This window comes from Schistocerca americana, chromosome 8 (assembly GCF_021461395.2).
Source record: "Schistocerca americana isolate TAMUIC-IGC-003095 chromosome 8, iqSchAmer2.1, whole genome shotgun sequence".
Classification (NCBI taxonomy): Eukaryota; Metazoa; Arthropoda; class Insecta; order Orthoptera; family Acrididae; genus Schistocerca; species Schistocerca americana.
The window spans coordinates 56,520,660-56,547,545 of NC_060126.1; the positions used below are offsets into that span (position 1 = coordinate 56,520,660).

Consider the following 26,886-nt stretch of genomic DNA (forward strand, 5'->3'; position numbering starts at 1 on the left):
GGAATGTATCATAAAAATTTTGGTCATTTGCTGAGCCCAGCCACCGCAGCTTGGTTTTGGTACCCAAAACAGTGTTTTTCTGGTTTTCCCAGGAACTGCCCTTGAACTAAATGGTGCCTCTATAAGCCCCTTATGGTGCACTGCAGACCACATCTAAAGCAAGTAGAACGAACCTCTCAGCTCCATTTGCTTAAGCTGGAGGAAGTGTGCAATATTTAAATGTTGACCCTGTACAGTAAGGCGATCCTTCTGTTGAGTTTACAAATGGTCCCTTAGCCCAGGAGCTATTCAAAACACTTGACCCTACCATTCTATCACTAACAGGACACAGGGTATCCCCATCTGAAGTACCCTGTTTTTATTGTGGCATTTTGAAACATATTAGGTAGCACATGTTTTCGCACATGTACCAACAGTAAGTTTACGGAAATATTGTGTTAGATACAGTATTTTCTTTAGAGGTTGTAATTTATTCACTTATTTTTTGTATCGTCTCACAGGATATAAGATCACCGGCTGGTGTGGCTGTGCGGTTCTAGTCACGTCAGTCTGGAACCGCGTGACCGCCCGGTCACAGGTTCGAATCCTGCCTCAGACATGGATGTGTGTGATGTCCTTAGGTTAGTTAGGTTTAAGTAGTTCTAAGTTCTAGGGGACTGATGACCACAGATGTTGAGTCCCATAGTGCTCAGATCCATTTGAACCATTTTTGATATAAGATCTCTATGAAGTCTGTAAGAGAAAAGCCTAAATAGTGAAAGAGAGATGTGTGATATATGTGATTTTCCTTGTTCACATAATAAACTGGGATGCAAAACTTAACAACAACAAAAGAAACTTTCACATTACACAATACTGCCAAGTATAGCTCGACAAAACTTGGACCGTATGTGGAAAAAACTGATACAGTGTAGTACAGTACAGTATAAGGTAACTGAGATGAACAAAAGTGACAATTTTATTCAAAGACCGCTGCAGACCAGAATGTTCACGTGAGAGTGCAGCATGCTGATGCCGGCCCAATTGGTCGTGGTGTGGGTCATGTAGGCAGGACTGCACTGAAGGCTGTGGTCTTGCTCTCACCTCTGGCATCCAATTAACAATGATAACTAGCCGGATTCTCCATTTTTAGTAAAGTTTCGTCAAGTTGACTGAACTCTTAACTTAACTTGGCAGTTGGGGTGTCAAGTGTCAATGAAGAACTATAGGCTGTTATTTTGAGCTTCTGGGTTAAAGGGTGGAATTGCACATAGTGCTTATTGAATGCACAGATACTGGCATGCACTCTGTGAGCACTGAACTATGAATACTCACTCACTCTCTGTATTAATGGGGTATTAACCAATATGGTCTCAATTTGCTTAAGAATTAACTTTCCTCACTGTCAGTTTTAGCCATTTACATGCCTGTACAGGGCAGTACTGTGAGTTCATGTACAACTGGTTCCCTTACTGTAAAGTCTAAATTAACTGTGGTACTCTCTCTCTCTCTCTGTTGTAGAAGTCTGTTGTAATTGCACGTTTATGGTAATTTGGCATGGGGCACCGGCAGACTGTACAAGTGGTTGTTGGAAACTGTTCACCTCAGCCAGGTGTGACAGAGCAGATGCCGTTTTCCTGAATGCGTGCCACTAAACCATTGTCTGTAAAGCTGAGGAGAAAGCAGCAGCAGATATAAATTCAACAAACCATTGTGTTTATTAATATCGCTATTCCCCTGTGTATTTGTATTTTATCCACTGTTGCTAATTATAAATAATTTGGGTTAATATTTATTCAAAAGAGGTAAAACATGATCAGATAGTTTAAAGTAAATAGTAGCTAATTAGAGTTCTGGGTTTCAAAGTTTTGAGTAATTGAATGCCACTTGATGTTGAACCTAGAAAATTGAAATTTGACTTAATGCCTCACAGAGCTTTCTTACTGCAAGCCTGGAATATATGTTGAGGGTTCTTTTATGAAAACAAAATTTTTAGTAACTATATTCTTAATGGTCGTAAGGGCCAAAGGCCATTGTTCCCTCTTAAGATTAGTTTGAAAATTTTTGTAACTCTTAAAATTATTAATTGTTTGACAGCCAGGTCCTGTTGCTCTGTCACAGAATTAGTCATAAAATACTGACAATCATATGGGATTGTTTGTTCAAGTACTAAAGTATGCAAAAATGTAACCTTGCTTGCTTGTCAAAATAAAATGTTCAATACAAGGTTCAGTATATGTAAATTGAAGGTAGAGGAGGGGGGAGAAATGAAACAAAAGTCAAGGCATTAGTGATGTCTGCTGCATCAGGACATTATGCAGAATCAGCAGTGACGAGCGAAAATGTGTACTGGACCGTGATTCGAACCCGGGATCTCCTGTTTACTAGGCAGGTTCGTTCAAAATGGTTCAAATGACTCTGAGCACTATGGGACTTAACATCTGATGTCATCAGTCCCCTGGAACTTAGAACTACTTAAACCTAACTAACCTAAGGACATCACATACATCTATGCCCGAGGCAGGATTCGAACCTGCGACCATAGCAGTCGCGCAGTTCCAGACTGAAGTGCCTAGAACCGCTCGGCCACACCGGCCGGCTACTAGGCAGGTGTGTTAACCACTGTGCTATCTGGGACACAGCATTAGTGCAACTACTTGGACTATTTTGGCATGCCTCATGACCAATCCATATTCCCACTGAGTGCCTCCTATTCACAGTCCCTGCCCATTACCTCCATGCTCACTACTCTTAAGTTTCTTGCACAAGGTCAGATATAACTTATGTGTCTACACTTAATAAGGTCAATCCATTGACCACCAAGGTGAACCAATTATATGAATGTGTGGTGTCTGTTCTTTTGGACATACCTGCTCATCACTGTTTATTCCACATAATGTCCTGATGCAGTTGACATCAGTAATCCCTTTCCTTTCATTTCTCCCCCGATCTATCTTCAATTTACATATAACGTATCACAGCTGTGGATTCCATGTGATGTCCAAAAGAACAGACCCACATATTCATATAATTAATTTGCCTAGGTGGGCAATGGATCCACCTTCTTCAGTGTGGATGCACATGTACGCCCAACCTCTTGCAGGAATCTCAGGGTAGTGAGCATGGAGGAAATGGACAGGGACTGTGGATAGGAGGCACTGTGTAGGAATGTGGATCAGCTGTGAGGAGTGCTGAGTTAGTCCACATAATTGTGGTAACACTGTGTCCTGGACGGAACAGTGGTTAACGCACCTTCCTGGTATTCGGGATAGCCTGGGTTCGAATCCTGCTCCGGTACACATTTTCACTTACCACCACTAATTCTGCGTAATGGCCTGATGCATCTGACATCAGTAATTCCTTCCCTTTTCTTTCTTTTCTTCCCCCACTACCTGCAACTTATGTATAATGTATCACAGCTGTAGATTTCGTGTGGTCTCTGTTCTTTCAGGCATGTCTAAAAGAACAGACACAATGAATTCAGACAAAAGATTTGGTGGCTAAGTGTTCAAAGATCCCTGCATCCAAGCTGACCTGCTCCATTGTCAATTACTACTATTTGTAACAAAGCAAGTGGATTATTTCCCCATTTTATGTTTCTTTGCCACCCCCTTTTAAAAATATTATTTATGTATTTATTTTTTGCAAATAACTTTGAGATTATCACTTGTGTGGCATGTTCACAATAACAAAATTCTCAAATATTAACTCTGGTCTTATCTAACTTAATTTTATTACCCATTACATTCATTTGGTTAGTCGAAGCAATTGGTGTAATTAGCTTATCTAAAAACTGCTCATTACACATACCAGTAATATAAAACTTTGTTATCATTGTTCCTATGTAAACATATACCCAACTGCTAACTTTCACATGAAACAGATCAAAAGTATATATGAATAACTATACCATTCATACAGCAAATGCTGGAGACATGGTAGTAGCTTTTGCTCTCATTTAGTTTCAGAGTAATTAGCATTTATGATTAAAACATTGTTACTGAGATAGAATACCATATTTTGGCAAACTAGACAGCATTGTTAAACAGCAGTTATTGTTGTAGCAAAACATTTACATTCAGATGAATCTTTCTATGAGGAATGTAAAACTTTCACTACAATTTGAAAAATAACAGCAAACAACAATAACTGAATGTATTGCTAATTAGTGTAATATTATAAAACATATATATTTCAGTCAGTCTGTGGAAGCATTTAGTGTGAGCGAGATACATGTCACACAGTGTACTGCAGACAAATTAGCATGAATTACACTTTGTATAATTTGTGAAGTTTTATCTAAATTTCACATCTGCTATTTCAATGGCTGTTTTTAATAATTGACTATGAACTTGCAATTAATCTCAAGAACTGTTTCAGACTTAAATTATGCATTATGCAAACTGTGGCAATAGTATTGGACTATGAACTGTGTTATTTCTAAGAGATACTTACTGTGGACAGCATGTTCATTTTGATATGACTATTTAATTGGAGGGACATTGCAATTAGAAAATGTATTAGTGATCTGTTTGCAACATCTTAATTACAGTGAATTAGTATGCCTACATTAGAATACTGCACAGGACATCAGCTGAGTGTAGTATGTGGCTTACCCATTAATGTGCTTAAATTATAATGAATGAGACTTGATCTGGCCAAAAGCAGTAGGTTATTTAATACCAAAATGCAATTAAAGTGTTTTGGAATGTAACCTGTAGTCGATATCATCATTTGAAATAGCCTATCTTCAGCCAAATTCGAAGGAGGTGCTGCTACTGATGGCATATTAGCACAGGTGTAATAGGGTTATGTTACACATACAAACATCATTTTACATCTAAAGATGTAAACACAGCCATTATAAAAATGCAAAAATAGGCAGTGCTAAAAGAATGTTTAGACTGTGACATTTTACAGAAAGCCAGTGTCCACCAGCACAGAGAGCTACAGTTGTCTGACCACAGTATTGAAAGTATTACATGGTTTGATTCTTTTTAATGACTAAAACTTATTTTGTGTCTGCGTAGACATGACAACACTGCAAAATTTTTCCACCAGCATGAATGTCACTACTGTAACTGATGGTGAATGCGTGATCCAAAAGTTGGGGAGCTCGAACTGGGAAGGGAAAAAGTAAACTTGACATGCAGGATGCATAGGTACTGGGATGAGGAAAAGCACAAAACAGGACTAGTGCAAATAACTGAAAACTATTAGCATGGGGAACTGAGGGCATGGTGCAACGAGAATGACAAGGTTCTGCATTAGCTGATCTCAGCGTAAGAACTGACTGGCCCGCCCTATTGCCACTACCAAGTTAAGATCAGAGTCAGTAGTTCTGTCCATAGAACACATTATGTGTGCCATGTGATAGCTCTTTGCACTGATCTGCCACGCAACCCAAGCAGGCTTATCCGTGTCCATTCTTATGTCTGCTGATGGCGACATTAGATCCCTCCTCTTGAAAAGGCCACACAAGATATAAAATGACCCGTTTTCTGTGGTGATCTCCATCACAAAACCATAGAGGGTGTTAGGTTTTCCAGCAGTGGGTCTACCAGGGAAGTGGGCAGCGACAACTTGGCTGTGTGGTGTCACCGCCAGACACCACACTTGTCTAGAGAGACTTCCTAGCACTCGTCCCCAGTTGTACAACTGACTTTGCTAGTGATGGTTTACTGACAAAATACGCTCTGATTTGCTGAGACGATAGTTAGCATAGCCTTCAGCTACGTCATTTGCTACGACCTAGCAAGGCGCCATGTTCAGTTGCTATTGCTATTGTAAATAATGTACAGACAAGAGCTACGTTCAACATTAATGGATTAAAGTTAAGTATTCTACCAGTTACCTCCTTTTTTCTGAGTTCTAATTACCTTGTCCTGTTCCAGACCTCACGCCAGTCTGCGTGAGCTTAAACGCGTGCCTTTCGGCTTCCTCCAAACTCCATGGGTTGGCTCTCCAGCCAATCCACAACAATATTGGTGATGAGGTTTTCCGCGTTCTTATTGATATTGCCCTGATTTACTTGTGTAATGGCTTCGTCACAATCTCCAGATGTACTGTCCGAATTTTATCGCTTACAGAATCAGCAGACACAGGCCTTATTGGATGCCCGTGGACAGCTCGTCCAGGGTCAACGTGCAATGCAAAACGATGCGGCAGCCGCCACTCCACCGCTACCGCAGCCACAACACGCTGTTGCACCAACTTTTCGTCCTTTTGATGCTGCACTGGAAAGCTGGACAGAGTGGTCACGCCAATTTGGATTCCATCTCGCCGCCTACAGAATTCAAGGTAATGAGTGAGAGCCTTTTCTCCTTTCCTCCGTAGGCGTCCAAACGTACCATGTGATAGTCAAATTATTTCCCTGACGCGACGTAGCAACTCTGTCCTACGACAAAATTTTGTCTGCATTAGATGCATATTTCAAAGAATCAGTCAATGTAGTTGCCAAACGGTATACCTTCTTTCGTACAAAACGTACGGCAGGTCAGACTAATAAGGAGTGGGTTGCTACTTTGCAGGGCCTTACTATGGATTGTGCTTTTGAGTGTCAATGTGGACTCCCTTATTCAGATACTATGGTACGTGATGCAATTGCACAGAATGTTTCTGATGTTCGTATAAGGGAACAGATTTTGAAACTAGTAAATCCCTCCCTTCAACAAGTGATAGACATATTGGATCGGCAGGACACACTTGACTTTGCTCAGGAATCATTTGAAACTTCGCCACCCGTGTGTCAGGTTAACCGGCCCACCGGGAGAGCTGCATGGAGCGATAAACAGCCCTCACGCCCGTCCGTGCAGCTGCCACCCAGCTCTCAGCCATGTGTGCCGCGCAGGCAGGCAAATGCAGTGCTAAAATCATGCCCGCGGTGTGCTACTAGACATTCGCATGAGAATTGCCCGTCATGCCAAGCTATTTGCTTTTTCTGTAATAAAAAAGGACATGTTCAAAGTGTTTGCCAGAAAAAGTTCAGATTGGACACTCACAACCATTCCAGGCCCTTTGCTTCGCGCCGGAATCGGAATCTTACCAAGGATACTCAGGCTCGCGAAACTTCGCCTATGGAAATTCATGCAGTTCATTCCACTCCGCCCAGTGCCACTCTCTCTAACAGTGACTGTGTTCGTCCCACAAATAGTGTGCGTCGACATCAACGGAAATCCCGTCATGTCACAAGTGATTTTGTACTAGTGTCAGTTCACGGACAGTCGCTCTTGTCGTCAACAGGACAATAAACTTTTTGTAGACTTGAACATTAACGGCAAAGTGATACCATTCCAGCTCGATACTGGAGCTGCAGTTTCACTGATCAATCAAGACACGTACAAACAGCTGGGCACACCTCCGTTGCGTGCCGCAAATGTTAACTAGCTATTCCGGTCAAGATATCCCTGTGTTAGGACAGTGCGGCCTTCTTGCAACATACAAGGGACAAACGAAACTTGTGTCATTGTACGTCCTTCGTTCTTCTTCTGCAGTGAACTTGTTTGGTTTCGATTTATTTCAGTTGTTTATCTTGTCTATAGTAAATCAGGTCCTATCAGTGAACCAGACTGTGCCTTCAGCCACTGTTTCTCATCTATGTGAAGAGTTTGCAGACATTTTTGCACCGGGCCTTGGTTGCGCTAAGAACTATAAAGCACATTTGGAACTGAAAGTAAACCCGCAACCGAAATTTTTTAGAGCGCGCAATGTTCCCCACGCATTGCGTGATGAGGTCGCAAGAACATTACACGATTTGGAATCACAAGGTGTGATTGAATGTGTGCAGGCTTCTCTCTGGGCATCACCCTTAGTAATTTTGCCGAAACCTTCCGGAAAATTGAGACTTTGTGTGGACTTCAAGGCAAAAGTGAATCCACAACTAGTGACTGGAACTTTTCCTTTACCCCGCCCGGAAGATATTTTTGACAAACTGTGCCCGGGTAAATATTTTTCGAAGTTGGACCTAGCAGATGCGTACTTGCAAATACCGGTGGACGAAGAATCCCAGCGCGTTTTGGTGGTTAACTCGCGTCTTGGTTTGTATCGATTCAAATGACTGCCATTCGGGTGTGCATCTGCATTGTTTCAGCAATATCTGCAAATTCTTTGTGCGTTGGTCCCTACTGCAGCAAACTATTTGGACGATATTGTGATCTCCGGAAAGACGGAAGAAGATCATTTAGCCAATCTCAGAACATTATTTCAGGTCTTGCGACAAAATGGTCTTCGCTACCGGAAGGACAAATGTGTGTTTTTTGCTCGTGACTTACCCTACCTGGGACATGTACTCAATGCCCAAGGCATACATCCCAGTCCCGAGCACCTCCGTGCCATACAAGACTTGCCTTCGCCGCAGAATTTGAAGCAGCTACAGAGTGTGTTGGGAAAAATTAATTATTGTCGTCGCTATGTGTGCCACGCCTCTTTCATTTCAGCTCCGCTTCATCACTTACGCCGTAAAGGTGTTCCGTTCATCTGGACGACGGAATGCGAATGCGCCTTTCGCCAGTTGAAATCGGTGTTGCTTTCCACTACTTGCCTTACGCCATTCGATCCCCAGAAGCCCCTTTTGCTGATGGTGGATGCATCGGATTTCGGGATCGGTGCTGTGCTTGCGCACAAAGATGGATCGCACGATCGCCCTATTGCCTTTGCGTCCAAATTGCTCTCGTCTGCGCAAAGAAATTATTCACAGATCGAGAAAGAAGCATTGGCTCTCGTATTTGGTGTTACTAAGTTTCATGATTTCTTGTATGGTCGTCACTTTACCATCATCACGGACCACAAACCTTTGACATCGCTTTTTCATCCAAACACGCCTGTACCTCCACATACAGTGCAGAAATTCATTCGCTGGTCTATTTTCCTCTCGTAGTACCGCTACGATATCTTGTATCAGTCCACTGCTAAGCACGGAAACGCCAATGCATTGTCCCGTTTGCCTGTTGTTGAGGATAGAGCATTCGATTCCTCCGAACTTGCTTGCATGTTCATTGATGCGTGGTCGAATCGTTTCCGATTGATTTTCGTCGTGTAGCTACAGCCACAGCTGCTGACCCTGTCCTTGCTACCATTCTGCGTTTTGTTGCCACGCAATGGCCATTGTCAAAGTCGCCGATTTTTTGCTCACAAGGAGAGACTTTTTGTATGACATGGTGTTTTGCTGTTGCGTTCTGATAATGATCAGTCCAGGGTCGTGGTTCCACGTTCGTTACAGTCCTCTGTATTACGGCTTCTCCACCACGGACATTGGGGTATAGTGAGAACGAAACAACTTGCTCATCAGCACTGAACTTGGTTCAGCATCGATGCTGCGATTACGAATATGTGCTCTTCTTGCATGGCGTGTGCCAAACAACAGTCCACACCACCGCGGAAATTCTTTGCATGGCCAACAGCCACTTCCCCTTGGCAACGCTTACACATCGATTTTGCTGGTCCATTCTGGAATGCTCGATGGTTGGTTGTGGTAGATTCATTCAGTAATTTTCCTTTTGTTGTCCGGATGTCTTCCACGACGTCATCTACCACCATCCAAGCGTTATCTGCTATTTTTTGCATTGAAGGTCTTCCACAGACTATTGTTTCCGACAATGGCCCACAAGTCATATCCGCAGAATTTCAGTCATTCTGCAAGGCCAATGGTATTCAACAACTAACTTCCGCGCCGTTTTCGCCTCAGTCAAACGGTGCCGCTGAACGGTTGGTCGGGACTTTCAAGTCCCAGATGTTGAAGTTGAAAGAGTCGCATTCTCAGGAGGACGCGTTATTGCTCTTTTTGTCCTCGTATCGTTCTCAGCCCCGAGACGGTCGCTCGCTGGCTGAGTTGCTCCACTGTCGTCCTCATCGAACCTTGATGTCTTTGCTACATCCGCCCCATCAGGTTCCTGTGCAGCGGCAGACACCTGCTTTTGCTCCAGGCAACGTTGTCTACTATCGTCACTACCGAGGTTCACGGCGTTGGCTCGAAGGGCGCATTCTTCGCTGCCTTGGCCGTGCTATGTACCTGGTTTTGGGGGCCTCTGGTGAGGTGCGCCGGCATCTCAACCAGCTGCGCCTCTGTCGTCGCATGGGATCTACCGCTCGCCGTCTGCTTTCAGCGACGGTGCCGTCCGGTCAGCGCCCTGGGGACCCATCTACTGGCTCGCCTCAGCCCCAGGTGTTACCGACGCTGCCTCCCATTTTGCCCCATGGCGACACGCCGCCACCGCCGCCTGTTCTCCCACCAGCGACGCCCGCAGTGGACGCGACGTGGCAGCCGTCGGGTGCCTCCCTGGGTCACGCACCGCCGATCGCTTCCCGTGACCAGTTGTCCTCCGACATGGACCTTTTGCCCGCTCCAGACCATATGGCGTCTTCACCCGTCGGGTGCCCCTGCCCGATGGAGGCTGACCCTTCGGCCCCTCCTGTCTCTCTGCAGGCGCATACACCGCATGTTGGCGTGCACCCTGGAGCAGGTTTTCAGGCGCTTCCTAGCTCCCCTCAGACCGAATGGCAGGGTGCGGGTGGCACAGCCTCGCCTGTTTTTAGGCTCCCCACCTCGTCGCATACGTCAACATGGGGTCCTCCCCACGGCGGACGGAAGTCTTATAACACAACCGTATGCCGATTTGCGGGGGAGGAATGTGGTGTCACTGCCAGACACCACACTTGCTAGGTGGTAGCCTTTAAATCGGCCGCAGTCCGTTAGTATACGTCGGACCCGCGTGTCGCCACTATCAGTGATTGCAGACCGAGCGCTGCCACACGGCAGGTCTAGAGAGACTTCCTAGCACTCGTCCCCAGTTGTACAACCGACTTTGCTAGTGATGGTTCACTGACAAAAATACGCTCTCATTTGCCGAGACGATAGTTAGCATAGCCTTCAGCTACGTCATTTGCTACGACCTAGCAAGGCACCATGTTCAGTTGCTATTGCTATTGTAAATAATGTACAGACAAGAGCTACGTTCAACATTAATGGATTAAAGTTAAGTATTCTACCAGTTACCTCCTTTTTTCTAAGTTCTAATTACCTTGTCCTGTTCCATACCTCACGCCACTCTGCGTGAGCTTAAACGCGTGCCTTTCGGCTTCCTCCAAACTCCGTGGGTTGGCTCTCCAGCCAATCCACAACAGGCTGATTCCACCAGAATGGAGAATACTTGCATAGGCTGACATAATGGTAGGTCCACTGCATCAGTGGGATGGAAGACTCATCCACAACTGGGTGGGGAACGGAGGGCTCAGGTTTCAATTCCACAGGCTCAGCATCAGAAGTTGCAGGAGTGACTTCTGCTAGCTGCTCTATTCTGTGGGTGAATGTAAGATGGCAAATGGAATGACAAAGTTGGGAGCAGGGGTGCACACTGTCACAACTGGCAGTCTTCTACTGAGACCAAACCGCACCCATCTCCCTCACCCACTGGGTACAGAGACTGCGGCATCACAGATCTGATGGGTTGTGGACACAACTGATTTGAATGATAGGTCAGTTGCTCCCAAGTGACATCCACCACAAACCAATGCCGACATTTGCAGCCCAGCACTACACTCAGTAGCTACCCCTACAGCTGACCATAAGATCAGCCAAAAGCAGCAGTCCTACAAGGAAAATGGGGCAGGTAACAACATTTTAGTGCATGCCACTCAGGGTATAACAAATCCTAGAGGCCCCACAGCTGCCAGCTGCACAAACTTTCTGCTGGACTGCATCCATATATAGTGTCACCTAGTATGTGGGTATAGAACTTTACAGTGCATCATAGTGGGATGAGGCAGACATGAACTTCAGTATTTGGATCTTGAAAGTTTGCATGAAGCCCTTAACAGCAAAAATTATTGGCAAAGCACAGGTCAAATTGTAGCTGTCGACATCATGGAGGATAGTTTCGCTACATACAGGGAACTGGACGCTGCATCCACAACTGAGTGTGCTCTGGGACATGGTGGCTCATTCTGGTTTTTTGCACAGGATGCATAAGATGTTCATTATCAAGATCCATCACTAGTCAGTAGACGTGTCACTGTGTTGAAGCCGTCATGTGAGACAAATCCCATAGTGACACACAGAGCAACTGGAGTATGTCAGGGAGTGTCACCACGCAAATGAGGACTCAGCCACTTTACTCCTCTGTGGTGTGAGGATCCCCCCCAGACAACATTGAGTCAACTGCACAGATGGATAAATGAAGGCCACACCAAATCTGTCCCCAGACGAGCACATTCGGGCTCTCTTGTCTGGATCACTGAGATAACTTTCTAGAAAAGTCAGCCAACAGTTGCAACCACCTGTGCCGTCAAATAAAAATCCAGCAGTGTCTGCAACTAGGTATCATCTAATGTGAAAATTAGAGCCTCCTGTCAGTCAGACTCCAGATTGGTTCCCAGTGGCACCCATGACTGCGCTTCTGCATTAGCATGCTGCATGATGGACCAGTAATGAATGCCGTAGGAATAATTAATGAAAAAGAGTGCCCACTTCCACAGTCCCATCTGGTGGCTTACACTGTTCAGCCAGAACATTATGACCATTGACCTACTATCTACATCTACATCTACATCTATACTCCGCGAGCCACCTTACGGTGTGTGGCGGAGGGTACTTATTGTACCACTATCTGATCCCCCCTTCCCTGTTCCATTCACGAATTGTGCGTGGGAAGAACGACTGCTTGTAAGTCTCCGTATTTGCTCTAATTTCTCGGATCTTTTCGTTGTGATCATTACGCGAGATATATGTGGGCGGTAGTAATATGTTGCCCATCTCTTCCCGGAATGTGCTCTCTCGTAATTTCGATAATAAACCTCTCCGTATTGCGTAACGCCTTTCTTGAAGTGTCCGCCACTGGAGCTTGTTCAGCATCTCCGTAACGCTCTCGCGCTGACTAAATGTCCCCATGACGAATCGCGCTGCTTTTCGCTGGATCATGTCTATCTCTTCTATTAATCCAACCTGGTAAGGGTCCCATACCGATGAGCAATACTCAAGAATCGGACGAACAAGCGTTTTGTAAGCTACTTCTTTCGTCGATGAGTCACATTTTCTTAGAATTCTTCCTATGAATCTCAACCTGGCGCCTGCTTTTCCCACTATTTGTTTTATGTGATCGTTCCACTTCAGATCGCTCCGGATAGTAACTCCTAAGTATTTTACGGTCGTTACCGCTTCAAATGATTTACCACCTATGGCATAATCGTACTGGAATGGATTTCTGCCCCTATGTATGCGCATTATATTACATTTATCTACGTTTACGGAAAGCTGCCAGCTGTCGCACCATGCATTAATCCTCTGCAGGTCCTCCTGGAGTACGTACGAGTCTTGTGATGTTGCTACTTTCTTGTAGACAACCGTGTCATCTGCAAATAGCCTCACGGAGCTACCGATGTTGTCAACTAAGTCATTTATGTATATTGTAAACAATAAGGGTCCTATCACGCTTCCCTGCGGTACTCCCGAAATTACCTCTACATCTGCAGATTTTGAACCGTTAAGAATGACATGTTGTGTTCTTTCTTCTAGGAAATCCTGAATCCAATCACAAACCTGGTCTGATATTCCGTAAGCTCGTATTTTTTTCACTAAACGTAAGTGTGGAACCGTATCAAATGCCTTCCTGAAGTCCAGGAATACGGCATCAATCTGCTCGCCAGTGTCTACGGCACTGTGAATTTCTTGGGCAAATAGGGCGAGCTGAGTTTCACATGATCTCTGTTTGCGGAATCCATGTTGGTTATGATGAAGGAGATTTGTATTATCTAAGAACGTCATAATACGAGAACACAAAACATGTTCCATTATTCTACAACAGACTGACGTAAGCAAAATAGGCCTATAATTATTCGCATCTGATTTATGACCCTTCTTGAAAATGGGAACGACCTGCGCTTTCTTCCAGTCGCTAGGTACTTTACGTTCTTCCAGCGATCTACGATAAATTGCTGATAGAAAGGGGGCAAGTTCTTTAGCATAATCACTGTAGAATCTTAAGGGTATCTCGTCTGGTCCGGATGCTTTTCCGCTACTAAGTGATAGCAGTTGTTTTTCAATTCCGATATCGTTTATTTCAATATTTTCCATTTTGGCGTCCGTGCGATGGCTAAAGTCAGGGACCGTGTTACGATTTTCCGCAGTGAAACAGTTTCGGAACACTGAATTCAGTATTTCTGCCTTTCTTCGGTCGTCCTCTGTTTCGGTGCCATCGTGGTCAACGAGTGACTGAATAGGGGATTTAGATCCGCTTACCGATTTTACATATGACCAAAACTTTTTAGGGTTCTTGTTTAGATTGTTTGCCAATGTTTTATGTTCGAATTCGTTGAATGCTTCTCTCATTGCTCTCTTTACGCTCTTTTTCGCTTCGTTCAGCTTTTCCTTATCAGCTATGATTCGACTACTCTTAAACCTATGATGAAGCTTTCTTTGTTTCCGTAGTACCTTTCGTACATGATTGTTATACCACGGTGGATCTTTCCCCTCGCTTTGGACCTTAGTCGGTACGAACTTATCTAAGGCGTACTGGACGATGTTCCTGAATTTTTTCCATTTTTGTTCCACATCCTCTTCCTCACAAATGAACGTTTGATGGTGGTCACTCAGATATTCTGCGATTTGTGCCCTATCACTCTTGTTAAGCAAATATATTTTCCTTCCTTTCTTGGCATTTCTTATTACACTTGTAGTCATTGATGCAACCACTGACTTATGATCACTGATACCCTCTTCTACATTCACGGAGTCGAAAAGTTCCGGTCTATTTGTTGCTATGAGGTCTAAAACGTTAGCTTCACGAGTTGGTTCTCTAACTATCTGCTCAAAGTAATTCTCGGACAAGGCAGTCAGGATAATGTCACAAGAGTCTCTGTCCCTGGCTCCAGTTCTGATTGTGTGACTATCCCATTCTATACCTGGTAGATTGAAGTCTCCCCCTATTACAATAGTATGATCACGAAACTTCTTCACGACGTTCTGCAGGTTCTCTCTGAGGCGCTCAACTACTACGGTTGCTGATGCAGGTGGTCTATAGAACATATCAACATAAATCTGTCCAGGTGATAGCAGCGTCATCTGGTGAGGAATGACTGTTAGTCAGACACATGCATGGTGCCTGTAGCATCAGTGAACATTCTGTTCATGTGTAGAATGGGGAAAGCACGGGATCTTCCTGAGTTTGACTGAGGGCAGATTGTGATGGGCCACAGGCTTGCCACAAGTGCTGTAGAAATGGCACGACTTGTCTGGTGTTCAATGAGTGCTGTGGTGAGAGTCTTCAACACATGGAGAAACAAAGGTGAACACACATCCAGACATTGTGGGGTAGGGCGGCCAACCCACGCTACAGAAGTCAGATGTCATAGGCTGGGCATAATGGTAAAAGAGACAGGAGGGGAATTGTTACAGAACTAACACTAGACTTTAATGCTGGGCAGAGTACAAATGTGTCTGAATACACAGTGCACCAAACACTCCTGACGATATGCTTCTTCATCGTGCCAAATCCATTGTCTTCCAGGGAATAGCTCCTTGACACCGGTACGTGGTGATGGCTTCATTATGATCTGGAGAACATTCATGTTGGCATCCATGGGTCCAATGAAGCTCATGCAAGGTACATGGGGTATTGTACACAGGTTGCAGACCACATATACCCCTTCATGGTGATCATGTTTCCCGACAGCAGCGACATTCTTCAAGAAGATAATGCACCATGTCACAAGGCCAGAAGTGCGATGGGGTTTCAGGAACACAGCGGCGAGTTGAAATTAATGTGCTTCCCCCCCCCCCCCCCCCCCCCCCCAAGCCCCCACCTTCAATTTCCAAGATCTGAACACAGTTGAATACATCGTGGATGTCATTGCCCCCTCCCCAGAATTTATGGGAATTAGGTGACTTGTGTGTGTGCAGATGTGGTGCCAGCTCCCTCCAGCAACCTACCAAAGCCTCACTGCTTCCATGCCATAATGTGTCACCACTGTTACCTGTGCCGTGGACATACCAGGTATTAGGTAGCTGGTCTCAGTGTCATGGCTAATCAATGTATAAAGAGGGCCAAATAATGAAATAATTAACTTGTAGTTGGTGATAGGTATCAACTTTGCTCGATACAAAAGATGAAATTTTTCAGTGACGAAAATGATAGCCAGTGCTTCCTTTCCACCTGTCAATAGTTACATTGCACCCCAAAAAGCCTTTCTAGTATTTAAGTGATGACGTGCTCAGTGCTATCTGTGTTCTGATGATAGAGAACTACACCAACATTATACTGGGACACATCACCGGCCAGGGTTAACAGTTTACCTGGCATAAAAGATGACAAACAGTGAACTGAGCAACAACACTTTTTGACAGCCTTAAAAGCCCACTGACAATCTGCAGACCATGCGAATTTAATGTCCTTCTGATGTAGCCAGCTGCACCAATGGCAGGTGTGTGTGGCCTGGGGAATGAACTTAGCATAATAAGAATTCTTGCCCAAAAAGGATTGCAGATCCTTCACGTTATTGGGTACCAGGAACCTGACAATGGTTTAGACATGCTCATCCATAGGGAGGAGCCACCTTTGCTAAGCACATGACCAAAAAATGCAAACTATATTTTTTTCTTTTTGCAAGGAAGGCCTTTCTCCAGAAGGTGTCAGAAAACTGCCTGAAAATTGCATAAATGCTCCTCGCATATAGAGCCTGTGACCCTGAGGGGAATTCCAAAGGGCATGCAATTAAAATGATAAAGACCAAAAGAAATGTTGAGCACTAAGAAACCCTGAGAAGCAGCATCCAATGGCAACTGCAGGTATGCATCACACAAGTTTTCAGAGATTTTGGGTGAAAATTTCTCGACCTCCGCTATTGGGTGGAGAAATGTAGGGTCCCCCTGAACAGGTCAGGTGTGCACTACATGCAGGAACCGACTACAAGGGTAGCGGAGTATGTGTGGAGTGCACATGTGGGTTTTTTAGGTTAGAGAATTCCCTCCCTAGGCCCAACAGGATGCCTCCTGAGACGTGACAAGTTAGCAGTAGGCAAAACGCAACAGGGAATGACAATATTAATGTGGTAATAGTTAACTGCAGGAGTGTAAATAGAAAGGTCCCAGAACTGCTCTCATTAATAAACGGTCAAAGTGTCCACATAATACTAGGGGTGGAAAGTTGGCTGAAACCAGAGGTAAACAGTAATGAAATTCTAAACTCAGATTGGAATGTATACTGCAGAGACAGGCTGCACAGTGAAGGGGGAGGCATGTTTATAGCGATAAAAAGTGCAATGGTATTGAAGGAAATTGACAGAGATCTGAAATGTGAAATAATTTGGGTGTAGATCATGGTTAAAGCAGGCTAAAACATGGTAATTGAATGTCTCTGTAGGCCCCCTGGCTCAGCAGCTGTTGTGGCAGAACACCTGAAGGAAAATTTGGAAAATATTTTGAGTAGCTTTCCCGACCGTGTTATAGTTTTGGGTGGAGATTTTAATTTACCAGATATAGACTGGGAGACTCAAATGTTTATAATGGGTGGCAGGGACAAAGAATCCAGTGAAATTTTTTAAAGTGCATTATCTAAAAACTACCTTGAGCAGTTAAACAGAGAACCAACTCATGGCGATAACATATTAGACCTTCTGGTGACAAACAGACCCAAACTATTTGAAACAGTTAACGCAGAACAGGGAATCAGTGATCATAAAGCGGTTACAGCATCGGTGATTTTAGCCATAAATAGAAATATTAAAAAAGGTAGGAAGATTTTTCTATTTAGCAAAAGTGACAAAAAGCAGATTTCAGAGTACTTGACGGCTCAACACAAAAGTTTTATCTCAAGTACAGATAGTGTTGAGCATCAGTGGACAAAGTTCAGAACCATCGTACAATATGTATTAGATGAGTATGTGCCAAGCAAGTTCATAAGAGGTGGAAAAGAGCCACCGTGGTACAACAACCGAGTTATAAAACTGCTATAGAAGCAAAGGGAACTTCACAGAAAACATAAACATAGCCAAAGCCTGGGAGACTCAGAAATTACAAAAAGCGAAATGTAGTGTGAGGAGGGCTGTGTGACAGGCACTCAACGAATTCAAAAGTAAAGTTCTATGTACTGACTTGGCAGAAAATGCTTACGTCAAAGCGGTAGGCGGATCAAAACAGAATCTCCAGACGCTCTGTGACCAAAATGGTACTGAAATAGAGAATGACAGACTAAAGGCCTAAATACTAAATGTCTTTTTCCAAAGTTGTTTCACAGAGGAGGACTGCACTGTAGTTCCTTCTCTAGATTGTCGCACAGATGACAAAATGGTAGATATCGAAATAGATGACAGAGGGATTGAAAAACAATTAAAATTGCTCAAAAGAGGAAAGGCTGGTGGACCTAATGGGCTACCAGTTCAGTTTTACACAGAGTACACGAAGGAACTTGCCCTCCTTCTTACAACGGTGTACCATAGGTCTCTAGAAGAGCATAATGTTCCAAAAGATTGGAAAAGGGCACAGGTCATCCCCATTTTAAAGAACGGATGTCGAACAGATGTGCAGAACTATAGACCTATATCTCTAACATTGATCAGTTGTAGAATTTTGGAACACATATCATGTTCGAGTATAATGACTTTTCTGGAGACTAGAAATCTGCTCTGTAAGAATCAGTATGGGTTTCGAAAAAGACGATCGTGTGAAACCCAGCTCGCGCTATACATCCACGAGACTCAGAGGGCCATAGACATGGGTTCCCAGGTAGATTCCGTGTTTCTTGACTTCTGCAAGGCATTTGATACAGTTCCCCACAGTCGTTTAATGAACAAAGTAAGAGCATATGGACTATCAGACCAATTGTGTGATTGGCTTGAAGAGTTCCTAGCTAACAGAATGCAGCATGTCATTCTCAGTGGAGAGAAGTCTTCCGAAGTAAGAGTGATTTCAGGTGTGCCGCAGGGGTGTCCTAGGACCATTGCTATTCACAGTATATGTAAATTACCTTGTGGATAACTTCGGAAGTTCACTGATACTTTTTGCAGATGATGCTGTAGTACATCAAGATGTTGTAACAATGGAAAATTGTACTGAAATGCAGGAGGATCTGCAACAAATAGATGCATGAATCAGGGAATGTCAATTGAATCTCAATGTAGACAAGTGTAATGTGCTGCGAATATATAGAAAGAAAGATCCTTTATCGTTTAACTACTGTGGTGTCACCGCCAGACACCACACTTGCTAGGTGGTAGCCTTTAAATCGGCCGCGGTCCATTAGTATACATCGGACCCGCATGTCGCCACTGTCAGTGATGGCAGACCGAGCGCCACCACACGGCAGGTCTAGAGAGACGTCCTGGCACTCGCCCCAGTTGTACAGCCGACTTTGCAAGGAAAGGTTCACTGACAACTACGCTCTCATTTGCCGAGACGATAGTTAGCATAGCCTTCAGCTACATTTGCTACGACCTAGCAAGGCGCCGTATTCAATTGATAATTAATATTATGAAGCATGTACCGTAACGAGAGATGTTCTACAATTGTGGATTAAAGTTAAGTATTACATCATCTACGTACTTTATTTACAATTCTCAAGATATTGTCCTGTTCCAGACCTCACGCCAGTCAGCGTGTAATTAAACGCGTGCATTTCGGCCTCCTCTAGAAAAACAGTGTTGGCTCTTCTGCCAACACTACAACTTCAATATAGCAGGTCGACAACTGGAAGAAGTTAATTCCATAAATTATCTGGGAGTAGGCATTGGAAGTAATTTAAAATGGAATGACCATATAAAATTAATCGTTGGTAAAGCAGATACCAGACTGAGATTCATTGGAAGAATCCTAAGGAAATGCAATCCGAAAACAAAGGAAGTAGGTTACAGTACACTTGTTTGCCCACTGCTTTGAATACTGCTCAATGGTTTGGGATCCATACCAGATAGGGTTGATAGAAGAGAGACAGAAGATCCAATGGAGAGCAGCGTGCTTCATTACAGGATCATTTAGCAATTGCAAAAGCGTTACGGAGATGATAGATAAATTCCAGTGGAAGACTCTGTGAGAGGGACGCTCAGTAGCTCAGTAAGGCTTTTGTTGAAGTTTTGAGAACCTACCTTCACTAATGAGTCAAACAGTATATTGGTCCCTCCTACATATATCTCACCAAGAGACCACGAGGATAAAATCAGAGAGATTAGAGCCCACACAGAGGCATACCGACAATCTTTCTTTCCACAAACAATGTTGTTGTTGTTGTGGTCTTCAGTCCTGAGACTGGTTTGATGCAGCTCTCCATGCTACTCTATCCTGTGCAAGCTTCTTCATCTCCCAGTACCTACTGCAACCTACATCCTTCTGAATCTGCTTAGTGTATTCATCTCTTGGTCTCCCCCTACGATTTTTATCCTCCACGCTGCCCTCCAATACTAAATTGGTGATCCCTTGATGCCTCAGAACATGTCCTACCAACTGATCCCTTCTTCTGGTCAAGTTGTGCCACAAACTCCCCTTCTCCCCAATCCTATTCAGTACCTCCTCATTAGTCTCAATATGAGAATGGAATAGAAGGGAGAACCAAGAGAGGTACTCAAGGTGCCCTCTGCCACACACCGACAGGTGGCTTGTGGAGTATGGATGTAGACGTAGATGTAGAAGTCAAAGAGTGAAAAATACTGGCCCCTTGACAACTTTGCCAAAAATTATTCTGTATGGGATTTGAGTCCATGACACAATGCACATTAATTGTCTGTTTAAAATCACTACATATGTGCATGGTGACATCTGGCTTCTCAGTTTCAACCAGAGGTGACTCATAGACCAGATGAAATAGGAGAAATAATGCCAAGTTCCTGGCAACACTGCAACATGGCCTTTACGTTGGCACACATAATGATGAGAATGGTTCAGGGTGATAAAATTTACGTATTGCTGATAGCTGAAAGAAGAGATATGCCTTGAAATTTGCTGCCCAAACCAAGTATTCTCAAACAGTAGGTTGTACAACCATAGTAAAGAGCCAAAATCTTGTTAGGGACTGATTGGGATACTACATGGACTTTTTTGATAATCTGGAATCCAAACACTGAAAAAGCATCTAATTCAAAAATATTTTGTTCCAATGGTGAACTGATTGTTAACAATGTAAGTTTCTACAAAATTGTTAAGGCTTTCGTGGCCACTTGTTGACAAGCTGCCTATTGGCTTCTGTCTCGGGTTCTTCGGCCGACGTTCATCTAATGATTTTTCTGACGTTTCGCCAGCACGAGTGGCTGGCATTGTCAAAGCTTCACCCTCCATTGCCGGCTTTGACAATGCCAGCCACTCGTGCTGGCGAAACGTCAGAAAAATCATTAGATGAACGTCGGCCGAAGAACCCGAGACAGAAGCCAATAGGCAGTTTGTCAATGTAAGTTTCTGTTCCACATTTTAATAACATGCTGAATCATTTGCTATAGGATACTACATGCTGTAGCAGGTGTTGCAATACAGGCTACCCAGAAATGAGTGCATTTTTAGGTTAATTAGGCTGATTGTTGCCCCCCTCCCCCCTCGCCCCCTTGTTCACCTGAAACTCAAATGGTTACCTATCCATAACTAACATTAGCAAGGCTTGCAGGACGTCAGAGACAGCCTACACGTCCAGTGAAAACACTGGGTGCTACAATGACTTCCCTGCAACTCGCCAACTGTCACAGTCCAGTGCCGTATGGCCTACTTCATGGCATACTCAACATGTAGCATTTATGCGTGGGCTTTCCTTTGTGATATGCACCAAATGACAGTTGTGGCAGGTTTACCAATCTGCCCATTCATCGGAAACAGATGCAGGAGCAGAACAACATGGAGGACCCGAAAAACATCACAATCAGAAATCACAACTCTTCAACACACTTGTAACTGTCAAGGTTGATGTCAGTAAAGTCTGGCAGTGCCCTGATGTCACTACACTCAAATCATAAACACATGGTGGCTCAGCAGAAGGCAACTCCATGGGGCACCCGAGACAGTTTAACAAATGTATCTAACTTTGCCACCTGCTAGTAGTGAGAAAGTACATCCTTCACTGTTGCTGTACATTCATGTTATTTAGCAAGATGAGCAAGCAGGTTTTAAGAAGACCAATTCCCTAGTTTGTACTTCAGGCTTGAGTGGTAATAGGAGTATCACATGCTTAATCAGCGAGTTTGAATATGAGGTAATACATTGGGGGTACTCAAACAGGTAATTGCACAAGAGTACTTGTAGGTCAGCAATGCAAGCTATGTACAACTGCCCGGGGCACTTGTGGTGCTGGTTACACTGCAACTGTGCCACCACCACATGGGTTTGATGCACAAAATATTGTTTGAACAACTGTCAGAGTACCTCAGAGATCAGTTTCGAGGGCTCAGTAGAGAGTTTCAAATTTTGCACCTTTTTGCACAACATTGTTCTGCTACACAATAACAAGACAGTCTTATCAGTTTGTTTGACAATATGTCTTAACTGGTAGTGTAGCAAGAATCATTTAGGTAATTCTGACACCTTTCAATAGACTCATTGAAACTTGGAAACAAGACTGTGGGGAGAAGACTTTTCTGTGGGTGCCTGGTCTGCTACCAGTACAGCATGAGAGCAGATCATTTTGCATTCTGTTTGAGCAGCACCTGCTGCAGTTGATGATGTTCTAGTTGCAGCTGTTGTTGTTGTTTTTGTTTCTGGAGGCACAACTGTTCCTGACAGCATTGCATAAATACTGGCACCATGGTGGCCATGAATTAGCACTACAATAAATAAATAAATAAGGGCATCATAAGCATAAGGACGTCCCTGTCATTACAGATGTGATGACACTGCAAAACTCTCCTTGCCAGCAAAAATGCCAATTTTTTTGGTCATGTGACTAGAGCCTCCCGTCAGGTAGACTGTTTGCTGGGTGCAAGCCTTTCAATTTGATGCCACTTCAGCGAATTGCACGTCGATGGGGATGAAATGATGATGATTAGGACAACACAACACCTAGTCTCTGAGCTGAGAAAATCCCCAACCCAGCCGGGAATCAAACCCGGGCCCTTAGGATTGACATTCTGTTGCGCTGACCACTCAGCTACTGGGGTGGACACAAATGTCAGTACTCTGGCCAGAAGCTGAGGAGCTGGCCCACAGAAGGAAAAAAAGTAAACTTTATGTGTGACTCAATCTACAGGGGATCACCAAGACAGGACACTACATAAAGACTGGCACAGAGAAAAGTAGAACATACAACTGTCACAAATAACCAAAAAAACTAGCATGTAGAACTGAGAACACAATGCAGTGCAAAAGATCAGGTCTGTTTAGTTGACCTCTTCATAAGAACTGACTGGCTTGGCCTATCACCACTGGCAAGTAAATATCAGTGTCAACAGTTATGCCCATACAAAACTTACATACTACCCGTGATAGCTTTCCACACTACTCTGGTGCATGACAAATGCCAGCTCATTTGCATCCTTATGTATGTCTACTGGCGGAGATACTAAACTGTTTTCAATAACATTACTAGAACTATCAATTATACCTGATGAAAGTAGAAGGCAATGCCTGCTCCTGCTAAATTATACTCGTTTCTGCATAAAATTATGCCAGTGGTAAAAGCGCTCTCACGTTTGTTAGATTGAATGGTACTTAAATATTCACAATGTCACGAGCATAATAAACTGTAACAGCCATTGCAACATAAAATACAATGCGGGACTACTTTTTAATGTCATGACCTTGTTACAAACCAGGAATTCCCCTGTGGTATAAAAGGAATTGTTAATGAGAAATAATTTAGCAGCTATATGAAAGTGCTTCACTTGTAAAAAGAACAGAAAAATTTTATGGATTGATGTAACTAGTAAGTATCCCGAAATATATAACAGAACTTTTGAAATACAATGATAATTATCTACCTTAAATACAGAGACGACTAAGCCTAAAGTAAGCCCCCACACTCTAGCAGTCTTATCTTCTGATCCAGATACAGCAAACAGTCCATTTGGAGAAAATGCAACACAAGTAACAGAAGCAAAGTGTCCTTCTAAGGTTGAATGGAGTTCATGAGTATTGAGCTGCCAGATGTTCACCAAACTGTCCACACCACCTGGAAATATAAGTAATATTTTTTAGTTAAAGGGTGAGAAGATATTATTACAAAGTTAACTTAACAATTTGTTGATGAATGGGTATACTGATGAAGAGACCAAGCAATACACATATGAGATACAGCTGTGAGAATAATGATATAGGCTCATAACTGGTTCACAGTACACAATTTAACCCATACTATGCACTTCCAGGTATATAAAAATTACTTACAGCTACTAGATTTAGCATACAATAGATGAAACTTTATATGGCTTAATGCAAGATATATTAAAGTCAAATGAAATGGAGTCAAACAGTGTAGTACTATAGAACAGAACGTATTTTGTCCGTCATGCAGCACTAATTGTGATGTTCTGGGGAGGTGGGAGGTTGAGGTGGTGGACTGGAGAAGAAAAGAGGGGGGGGGGGGGGGGGAGAGGGGGGGGGGGGTGCAGGTTGGAGGGGAGGGGAGGTGCAGAAAGAAGAAGTAGTACTTTTGGTTTGCCAGGGCTCCTGAGAAAATTAACCAACATGAGGTGCCTTTGGAATTTCTTAAAATGCTGAAGTGCAAAACAGTATTATCCAAAATTATCCAACTTCAAAAATTCAAATAGTCATCAAATGAAGTCTATTACAAGACCTGTCTCACTACTCAGACTTTGAAATTTCTACACAGTAACTAGTTACTGGCCTGTTGGCTTGACTTCTTCAAAAGCTTCTCTGTAGAAAAACCGTATTTAAATTTAATGAAGTTTTTACCTTCATAAGTAAAGAGAACCATCCCAATGGCATTTTCTGAAAGTGGAGTAGATCCATCAACATGTAGGATATCAAAGTAACTTTGCAAATAAAAGTGTTATTGTGTTCATGGAAGGCTATTTGCCTGACTGAATCTTAACAATACAGCAGGCAACATAAGATTACTTTTACAGGCTGTTCATAAAAATATAACTTAACGTAGAATGGATGCCTTACTATAGAGAATAAAAGCAATTTATTCCCTTTTATTATTATTTTAATGTCCAATCAGTTGTATTATTGTGACTCTTCAAGCTTTCCTGGTGAATATGTTGCAAATAGTCTTCAAGTGTTTGCCGCCGGATCACGTTGTGCAGATTCCACATTTCCTCGGAGCAACTGTCCGACATCTTCAGGTAGTTCAATCATAGTGGTGGCAAGGTTGAACCACCTGAAGATGTTGGAAAGTTGCTCCAAGGAAATATTGTGGGATATGCAGGACATGATCTGGGAGAAAACACGTGTAGACTATTTACAGTTGTATTATTGTTTGTCCATAACTGTGACCAATTTAAAATCTTCAGGCACATAGCATGACTGCTTGATACATCAACTACCACACAATGTGCCTGAGGATGAAACTGTTTTTGCTTTGAAATCAATCATGATTCAGGAAATATGATAACACAGTTGATTAGTCATTGAACTAATAGAAAAATGGGATGAACAGTAACTCTTCATAATAAAGGTATTGGGACTGATGACCGCAGATGTTAAGTCCCATAGTGCTCAGAGCCAGCCAATACAGGTATTTATCACCCAATGATTCCATCTCTCCCAACCCTATGGAAGCAACAAAATTAGTATGGAGGAGTTTCAATAGGTCTTCTCCTCCAGTTACTGACCTGTGTAATTGTTCTACCAAATATGGATGCGGAAAGGTCTTTTTAAACTCTGTAATGCTTCATGATTGCAAAAGTGTGCTTATCAAGTACCTTAACATTGTGTCTATACCCAGGAAACCTCACTCCAAAATATCATCAGTAAACTAGCTAGATTGTGACATTTCTACAGTTTGGGTATGTCTTCAACATAGAGGAAAGCAGTTTGTACTTTGAAGGAAAAGTAAGGGAGTTGTTGTCCTACCTACACACAAATTTAACACTTCTGCAGTCCTATCACATGTCAAATATAGACTCAATGTTCTAATTACTTGATGATTTTGGATATCGCTGGTTACTTAATGACTCATATTGAACAAGAACTTGTCTCACCTCAAGAACAGTTTAGTTTTGTCAAGGAAAGTTAAGAGCTTATGCCAACAGCCTTCTCTGATGCTCATCTTTCCGTGTTAGAATTCAAAGAAAATGCATCCACATTAGCAATTTTACAGCATACTTGTTTCTAGACAACACTTTCATGGTGTTCTCATGAAAATATTGTATCTTCCTCTTCAGCAACTAAATTTGCTCCCTGCAAATATTCAGTTTAAAGTGAAGTTAGTGGGGAAAATACTGCTCTTCCCAAATATTTCAATTCAGTGAAAAGCCACTCTGATTTGTATTTACAAATTATAAGATATCAACATCCTGATTAGAGCAGCGGCCTATTGGAATAATGGCCCACAGAGAGAGTATTGTTTCATATTATGACAACTCACCAGCAGACTTTGACTCAGGACAGTTTTCTTGCAGAATGAGTAATTTAAAATTGAGATTCATGACACATTTAAAGCAAAGTGAGTGTGTCAAAGGGAGCATCAAGGAGAGACAGAGGTATCCACAGAAATGATCTTGTTGCCATACTCTGGCAGTATTTTGTCAAGATAAGTAATTCTTCACAGACAACATTAAATGTGCTTTATGCAGTATAACAACTCTTTTAGAATGCTGACAATGGCAGTAACTATCTTCCACCCGAAAAAGTGTCAAAAAACACAGAGGGACTTGCACAGTGCTCTGATGGCATACCTGAAAGCCATACATTAAAAAAATTGTATTTTCATGTACGATCATACAGGAACTAAGCATGCAGTAGAATTACAATACTGAATATGCTTCTAAGCAGTGTTTTACATGCTATCATAGCATTGGCCACAGACAGATAGTAGTAAATTTAAAATATTCAACAAT

General features: G+C 43.1%; 1 protein-coding gene across 1 annotated transcript in view; it reads right to left on the reverse strand.

Moving 5' to 3' along the window:
• LOC124545526 overlaps nucleotides 1-26,886 on the reverse strand; it is a 632,143-nt gene that overhangs the window by 127,521 nt on the left and 477,736 nt on the right. Inside the window, exon 18 of the mRNA XM_047124474.1 lies at nucleotides 23,842-24,032. Coding sequence (XP_046980430.1) covers nucleotides 23,842-24,032 — 191 coding nt within the window. The remainder of the gene's footprint in view (nucleotides 1-23,841; nucleotides 24,033-26,886) is intronic.